Genomic DNA, 8,262 nt, shown 5'->3' on the forward strand with positions numbered 1-8,262 from the left:
ATTAGGGCACACTATGTCCTCATGTCATTACATGACCCTGCTCACTGGTCCCGCTACACTAGGGTTCTCCAAGGTTCCAATGTGTCCATGGCTGAGGTGGTGGTGGAGAATGGGTATAGGATGCAGGGTGTTTAGGACGGCCCGTCTATTGATGGTTTTGGAGGCAATGACCAAGAATTAGGGGTCAAAGAGGAAGCAACTCAGGATAACATGGATTTGGACGGTCAGTTGACGCAGGAGCAGTTTTATTCAACTACAGTAGGTTATATAAGCAATGACTTCGATGTGAATGATTTCGAACGGGAAGAGGAGGAGCAGGAGGAGGACAGGATCAGTGATGTAGTTAGCAGTGATTCCGATGATTTTGATAATGACCAAGGAGGTACAGATGCTATGCCAACACCGGCTAATGCCATGCCAGTATCGGTTCATACTATGCCATTACCAGTACCAACTAAAGTTTTGCATGGTGTCTAGGCTCAGGGTAGACTAGTTATAGATTTAGTTGCAAATGATACCCCTATGATTCATGGGTCAGAATTAGTTAAGCGCAGCAGTATGTTCCACCACCACCTTACACAACGATTGGGCTTGAGCAACTAAGGTCCAAGAACGTACCTTTTAGGGGCGTTCTGAACTATAGGGATGTCAGCATGACGGATATGGCAGTTTGTGACACTGGTCTCCAGATGTGTAGAAATTCATTGTACAACCATGAGAACGAAACCCTTAGAAAGGGGATGATATTCAACACAATGTCAAAGCTGAATATTTGAAGGAGGCCGAGGAATTGGCCAAGCAGCACACCGCCGAGCCGTATGGACCCCGCCGCCATATCTTTAGTGTAGGGGGCAAGGGTGGCACAAGCTTGGGCGGCGAACGTTATGGTGGATGAAACTACCGAGTTGTTCTTGAAAAGGTAGAGTGCAGTTGCAATGTCCCTCAGATCATGCATGCCCCTTGCTCTCATATGATCACGGCCTGCAGGGTTCGCGGGTATAACTATGAGGATCTACCATATATGTCACCCTTGTATCTCCGTTCGAACACCATTAGTATTTGGGAGATGAGATTCGAACCATACCTTGACCCGACATAGTGACCACCTTATAATGGTTATGACTACGTACCGCATCCCGATCTAATGAAGGTAGGGAAGGGTAGGAGGAAGAAGAAGCGACTCAGGGGGGACATGGACGCTATGAGAGGGTACGGCGAAGACATGTACGGCGGGGGAGACTTCAACGAGACCCGTGGCAGGAATCTTTGCTCTGTTTGCAAACAATCTGGTCACAAGGCTAGCCGTCATAGAAGACGAGGGCAGCAGGTGATTTCATATTGTGTTCGTATTGCATAACAAGTAGTTCAAATTTTGCAATGCTACATAATGTTAATCTGAATATTGTTAATTTAAATACTCTAACCCTTTGTTTATCAATTTGTAATAGGATGACCCCTCCCATGCTGCACCAGTTGTACCCCCTTCTTGAGGTGGAGTACGACGACCCCCTTCTTCCACCGGACGACGAGGTTTTCAAGAGGTGTTCGAGGGATCCTTACATTCCTGGGACTTAGTTCATTACGTCGAACTTATGTCGAACGAATATTATCGTTGAAAACTTGCAGACTCATAGACCAATGAAAATGTTATGTGACAACTTGTCGTCTATTTATTTGCTTCATGTTTGTTTCAACTTGCGCACGGTCGCGACAACACTTGTACAGCATCGACAACAACTCAATTGAAGCTGGATGTTGCCTGTTCGCGTCACTCCCGCGTCGTGGTCTATGGCGCGTCACTGACGCGCCGTGGACTCTGGCACGACAGAACCTGGGCTATGGCGCGGCCGAACCAGTGGGCTAAGGCGCTGTATTCGAGATAATTTCACCCGATTACGTTCGTTTTAGAAATTTTGAACGCATGATACAAACAGATGTGATCACTTAAGATCGATCATGAGTAATCCGAGTACATGATACATGCGTACAATACAACAGTAGTTCAAATATAATATAAGACAACACAATAGAATTTCTACTATATAGCTACGTTGATCATTAATAAAGTATGGAACTAACAGACGACGCAATCAAAAACCCTCAGTCAGAAACATACTGAGTAAGCAACTCGTCATCCGAATACCAACCACAACGTGGGGGTTTTATTCGGCTCTGCCGCGCCACGGATCAGGGCGTGGCCCTGCCGCGCCAAGATCGGTGGTGCGGCAGAGCCCTGCCACGTCACCGGTTGCGATTCCTGTCGTCACCACGTCAGCCCGCTGTCGCGCCACCATGCATGGCGTGGCACAGGCATTTGGCCGCGCCAGGACAATAGGCGCGGCCAAAAGTGTTAGTTTTTTTTAAAAAAACCAAGCGTGTTAGATTTAAAATTAGTTTAAAAAAGTGTTAATTAAAAAAAATTGTAAAATAAAGGGGGCTATTTGTCAATTGAATCTACATGTACATAAGCAGTGAACAAAATTAATGAAAGTACTTATAATTAAGCTACAGTATACAAAATACATTTGACAACACAATAGCCGAGCATAAAAAATTCTATAAAAAAGCAACATAAGATATCGATTGACAACCCCAATATATATTACTCAACTAGCAATTCTAATACACATACTATGTAGAATTTATCGATTGAAAAGTTTAGAAGGAAAAAAGATAGAAAAATCAACAAGACTCAAAACGGTGCATAGCAACACAAGCAAAGAAAACAGGCTAATGGAGTAACGGCTGAGCCGAGCGGGTGGGACCACTGCTACATAATTGCTTTTTTTTATGTTTTAGATGGAGAAAATGCTACATGATTTCTATGTCTATGCATGCCTGACCCTGGCCGTTGGCTTACAATGCATGCAGACTTAAGGCGCATGCAAACTTACTGCTAACTCGCAGACTTCACAGCTCATGCAGGGACAAGGGCTTCAGCAAATCACGGAGGCAGGGGGGGCATGGCCGGCCACCACGTAGCTCCGCAGGTGATTCCGGTTATCAATGGTGTCAAATAACGGGCGCAGTGTTGTAAGTCTTATTCTTCACCCTTCTTCCTCTGCTCTTTTCTGCCCATGCCTATTGCATTGTTACTCCATTCATGCTATTCCTAGTGACTGAGACAGCACTATTTTGAGGAATACTTTTATCTTCCAAGTTATTCATGAATGACGCTAGAGATTTATTTTTTTGAGGAATCACGCTAGAGATTTATTGCAGCAAGTGCATGCAAAACTGTCAAACAATTTGGCAGAAGCTGGGAGTTAGCCTGGTACATAAACAACTACTAGAGCATCAGCAATTCTCTAGCTACACACACAAAAAAGAATCTCAATAGAAACTGTAATGTATTAGGTAATAAAATTTTTTATTTTTAAAATTCATTATAATATATAATAGGTTCTCGGTGGATGATAGGTATTTTTTTAAGGTCGACCCATTGCACATACTCTCCATAGATAAGATTTCACGTCCAATTGGTTACCATGGTCTTTTCCTCCAGCGACGGAGGCAATGGTGGGGCTGGGGGGGCTCTAGCCCCCTACCGATCCTGGGCATGTGGAGCCCCCTAAGCTCTCCCTTAAAATTTTATGCATATATGTATTAGGTATGAGGGGCTAAGATTAAGAGAAGATAAAAAAACCTCTATTCTTTTGTTCAGCCCCTCCTAAATTTTTTTCTGGCTTCGTCCCAGTTTTCCCCCATGTTTTAGTCTCTTTGCCGTTACCATTTTGACCTGTTTCTGTCTGCACGAGCTAAAGCAAATGAATATACGTGTCTGTAGCAATCCGGGGAGGACGATAGGCTCAGCATGTTGACTGACGATGTTTTAGTATCAATCTTGCTGAGAGTTGACATAACTACAACTGCAAGGGCAAGTGCACTATCAACTCGTTGGAGAAACTTGCCTTGGTTGCTGCCTGAGCTCAGCATTGATGTCACGGATTTCCTACCTATTCCAAGCCCAAATCCTATTGAGGTGGGTCAAATAGATCATGCGATGACGTCTATAACCAAAGCAACAAGGAGTTTGTTGTCGAAACCACGAAATGAATCCGCTATTACGAGTCTGCATCTTGATATCTACTTGTTCAACAGCTTCTCGTGCGAAATTGGCTCCCTGTTGAGTAATGCAATTGACAATGGTATATTAAAAGGCCTTGATCTTGTAATTCTGGATGAGAAGGAACCTTCTGACTGCCTTGACGAGGAAATGCTACAAAAGGCCCAGGATGTGAATGGATTTTTTATTGCCTGCCCTAGTGTGCTTGTTTGCCTCACAAAGCTTTCTTTATACAATGTGTGCTTTGCTAAATGGGACATACATCATGTCTTATTTGACTGCTGCAAGCAATTGAAGCATATAGCTCCATTGTGATGCTGGTCATCGATCTCTATGGAAAATAGATGCACCAAACTCTAATGTCAGCGTGTTGGAGTTCTATTCGTGTTGCTTTGAGAAACTTGAGGTTGTCTGTCTTCCGAAACTGGAGATGCTTCACTGGGATACTTGGACATCTCACCATTCCCCTTTGTCATTTGGTTTTGTCCCATCCCTCAAGGAACTACACCTCTTATGTGGTGCAACACATCATCGATCACAAAGGGTTTAATTTAAGTGAGCTTCTAAGTGGAACCTCAGGCATACATACCCTCACATTGGATTTCCAAGGAGAAAAGGTAATTATTAGTTCATTCTGCTTTACCATTATTCTTGGAAGTGGCAAATTCCCCTCCTGTTTTGATATACAACTGGATTAATCTTCCGTTCACTCTCTTGCAATTCCGAAAGAGAAATTTAGGTATTATCATTGATTGAAGGTAATCGGTTATCTAGAGCACTGTACCTAAGTAGAAAAAAATAATTGTTTTGGAACTGGTTACATTGCCTATTTAGTTTATTTGTTCATAGAAATTGGTTGTTCTAAATTGTACTATGGTTTTTCGAATATAGTTCTAGTGAGTTCTAGATTGTATGATCTATATTGAGCCTCCTTTTGGATAGTTTTTGTTCATCAAGCTGAATTTAGGAACATAGAGACAACGTGATGATGTGGCACTCTTTATGCCTTCTTTGTACTTCATCCCAAAATAAGTGCAGCTTAGTGTGTTAAAGTGACCTGATTTTAGCTGAGGTTAATTTCCCAGACTTTTACCATTATGATATGATAATACATCATCTCAATATTTGGTTAAAAGATTCATTCTTATGTTTGCTTTTCTTGTCAGCTTTGGATGCACCCCGAAATAAAGCAACTATGCACTGCATTCAAGATGCTCCGGAAGCTTTCTATACACGGTATCTTTGTTGATTATGACCTTGTATGGACAATGTCATTTCTTGAAGCGGCTCCGTCCATCGAGCTATTACATATTCAGGTGATTTTCTAACATTAAATTAATGTTGATGTGAGCTTTTTCTTGCAATTTTTAAACACATTTCCTTGTGGCCAATCTAGTTGTAGAGTGGATAACAAAGTTTCTCATGCAAATGTAGGTGTGGGAACACGCTTGCGAAGTGGATGATGAGGCGAGACGGATTACCTTCCCTGAAAGAAGTAACCCTTCCTGGGCACTGGAGTTGGACAGCTCTGCTAAGAACTTGCTACTGAAGGAGCTCCAAGTGGTTGGCTTTAGACCATTAGAACAACAAATAGCATTTATCAGAGCTGTACTAGGGAGGGCACCCAATTTAGAGAGGGGGGTTCTTAGAGAGGATTTGGAGCCATGCGAGGACTGCGATGCCATGGTTAGGCCATTATGTTCTTCGACGGGTCATGTGTTCCCGAAGAATAAGAGCGAGCAAAGTGTCAGTCACCCAGGTTACAGATGGCATAATCTCCTCAGCCCAAATAATTTTTGGTAGCTAAGATGCTGTAATAAACATTCTACATGTTCTTGGCGTGTACCTTATGAAACATTTCACTTATATATACTCGTTCATTTTTCGATTCTAAGCTGTGTATCTTGTTAAATAATCATTGGTTTTAAAAAAATAGATTATTTTAGTTTTGTCATCACAAGCAATCCCTCGTCTCGACGGCGACGCCCGAACCCAGGTAATCCCGCCCAAAATAAAGGCAAAATAACACGCACAATCTTGCCAACCTTAGCTCTGCCACATGCAAACGTGCCGTATTAACTTTGCAGTCGTCCAAGCGTAACCGATCTTTTCAACTGAAAAATGCTTAACAACGCCAATGAGACCTGCCAAGTTCAGTTGTAGCCTGAATGTTACAACATAAGCGGGATAAGCCACACAAATGTAAGCTCCACCCTGTGGTGTATGCATACCAAACTCTCACTTCATCAGCAAGATCACAAATCCTATCAACAAAAGAACCAGTGGGCTGAAGGGCTGAGCCGAAACCGCCCAGTTGGAGCCCGGCGGAGCCGGCGAGTAGTCACCGGAGCCCATGCTGGTGCTGAGGACAACCACCACCCAGTCGCCCTCATTAGCGATCCCGACACCGGAGAACTGGCTGTCATTCAGGAACCGGTTGTACTGCGACTTGGTGTAGTTGGTGAGCACGACGGCGGGGACGAGGCCCGGCACACACGCTGGCATCACCTGGCCGTCCTCGGTCACCGACGCATTGAGGTGGCAGTGGTCCAGGTACTTGGGGTAGTCCGGGAACTGCTGCTCGGTGCCGATGACGGTGTTGGCGCCCGTGGTGTTGGTGCACTGCTGCCCCTTGAACTGCTTCGCGAGCTGCTCGGCGAGGCACGCCGCGTTCTTGTTCTCAGTCAGCGCCGGGACCTTGAGGGAGGACCTGTAGCTGTTGATGCCCTTGAGAAGCTGAGCGTCATTGCCTGAAAAGGTTCAGTATGAGAGAACAATGCAGAATCGATACAGTTCCATTCCATCAATTTCCTACCAGAACAATGCTAAATTCCATGTGTAATGAATGTATCAGATGTTGCCAGTGCAAAGCAGTTTTTTTTCCCGTGTCATTCATCTTCAGAAGACATGACAATTATAATATGCAAAACCATAATTCATCCAGCCGAATGCATCCTGATGAACATTCAATTGACACATGGTTTTTTAAGAGGAATGACAGTCAACAACATCTGAGGTAAATACACTAAAATTGCCGGTCACTCAAACTGCACCACTTGCTTGCATCGCGCTTGACGCAAACTCTACTAGTAGCAACAGGGAGTGACCGAGCGACCCATTTCTTAATACTACCGAGCATTTGACCATTTCTTAATACTACCGAGCACTGAATGAAACATGTGCGACGGACAGCTCAAGCCAAGCCAATATAAAACAGACCCACAAAACCTGAGCTCGTGCGGCTGCTAAAACAATTCTCAGCAACTAACCAAGTCGTCCAAGTCACAGCTCGTGCACACTGCCAGATCACCGTGGCTCAAAACCATGTTCGCCTGGTTGCACCAGAGGGGCAAAATTGCTATTATAGACGCGAAACAATGGGCTTCGCTATTACAGGACTTCAATCGTCGACTTCGCTAAAACGACATTTGAAACGTTGACACTTTGTTTTACATGACATTTGGTCCTTTTAATCACTTTTCTCATTTCAAATAGTCGAAGCCCACTGTTTTGCGTCCTATGATAGCAATTTTCTCCAGCAGAGGGGAGGACGGACGAATGGAATCGCTGGCACTAAAGCAACCAAGCAAAGAACGCACCAGATCCACGACCACGAGCAGAGAGACCGAAACGGAGACTAGCGTCACGACAAGGGAGGGGCTCAGGGGCAGAGGGGGGAGGAGCCTGAAGCTTACCGTCGGATCTGGCGCAGTGCAGGAGGGAGGAGGCGAGGACGAGGGAGCAGAGGAGGGAGATCCTGGAATCCATCCTCTCAGATCACCACGGCGTTGCCTGCCTGCCTGCCGCAACAGCTCGACCTGCCACTAGTGGAAGGAAGAGTGAGGCAGAGGCCACAGGTATAGGCGGAAGCGCCGCGAGGAGGAAGGAGGCCTGTTGCTGTCACCAACCACCGCCATTCCCTTTACGCATCCTTCCGGCCTGTCCCAAAGGCGATCCTTTTTTTTTTTTTTTTTTTTTTTTGCAAAGCCAATAAATTGATCCAGAGTAGATAAATAAATGGTACTTCGAAGCAGTGATTTTGTAGGCCACTTTTACGGTTCTGCTTTGTGGACATTTAAATGATTCATTCAGTGCTTACGTTTAGTGTCTCCTTTCCGGACTCGTAGAGAACAGTAAGACGGGAGGAATTAATACAGAAAATATTTCCGGGTTATTTTCATGAAAGCTAACAAAGT

At 44.5% G+C, this 8,262-nt stretch overlaps 1 protein-coding gene and 1 pseudogene across 1 annotated transcript; one reads left to right on the forward strand and one right to left on the reverse strand.

Moving 5' to 3' along the window:
- Positions 1 to 2,969: 2,969 nt before the first annotated feature.
- LOC136552835 (uncharacterized) lies at positions 2,970 to 5,873 on the forward strand (annotated as a pseudogene).
- A 266-nt stretch (positions 5,874 to 6,139) lies between these two features.
- Positions 6,140 to 7,979, reverse strand: LOC136552836 (uncharacterized GPI-anchored protein At5g19250-like). The gene is made up of 2 exons (XM_066544409.1): positions 7,762 to 7,979; positions 6,140 to 6,816 (listed from the first exon to the last, which is right to left on the reverse strand). Exons 1-2 carry the CDS (start codon positions 7,832 to 7,834, stop codon positions 6,305 to 6,307), a joined length of 585 nt encoding a protein of 194 aa, XP_066400506.1. The 5' UTR covers positions 7,835 to 7,979; the 3' UTR covers positions 6,140 to 6,304.
- Positions 7,980 to 8,262: the final 283 nt, after the last annotated feature.

Source organism: Miscanthus floridulus, chromosome 4 (assembly GCF_019320115.1).
Source record: "Miscanthus floridulus cultivar M001 chromosome 4, ASM1932011v1, whole genome shotgun sequence".
Taxonomy (NCBI): domain Eukaryota; kingdom Viridiplantae; phylum Streptophyta; class Magnoliopsida; order Poales; family Poaceae; genus Miscanthus; species Miscanthus floridulus.

Bases quoted from the DNA above. Each gene is read 5' to 3' on its own strand.
- LOC136552836 (XM_066544409.1), bottom strand. From the start codon at position 7,834: ATGGATTCCAGGATCTCCCTCCTCTGCTCCCTCGTCCTCGCCTCCTCC. The intron at 6,817-7,761 runs GTAAGCTTCAGG...GAACCTTTTCAG, and splicing joins GCACTGCGCCAGATCCGACG to GCAATGACGCTCAGCTTCTC.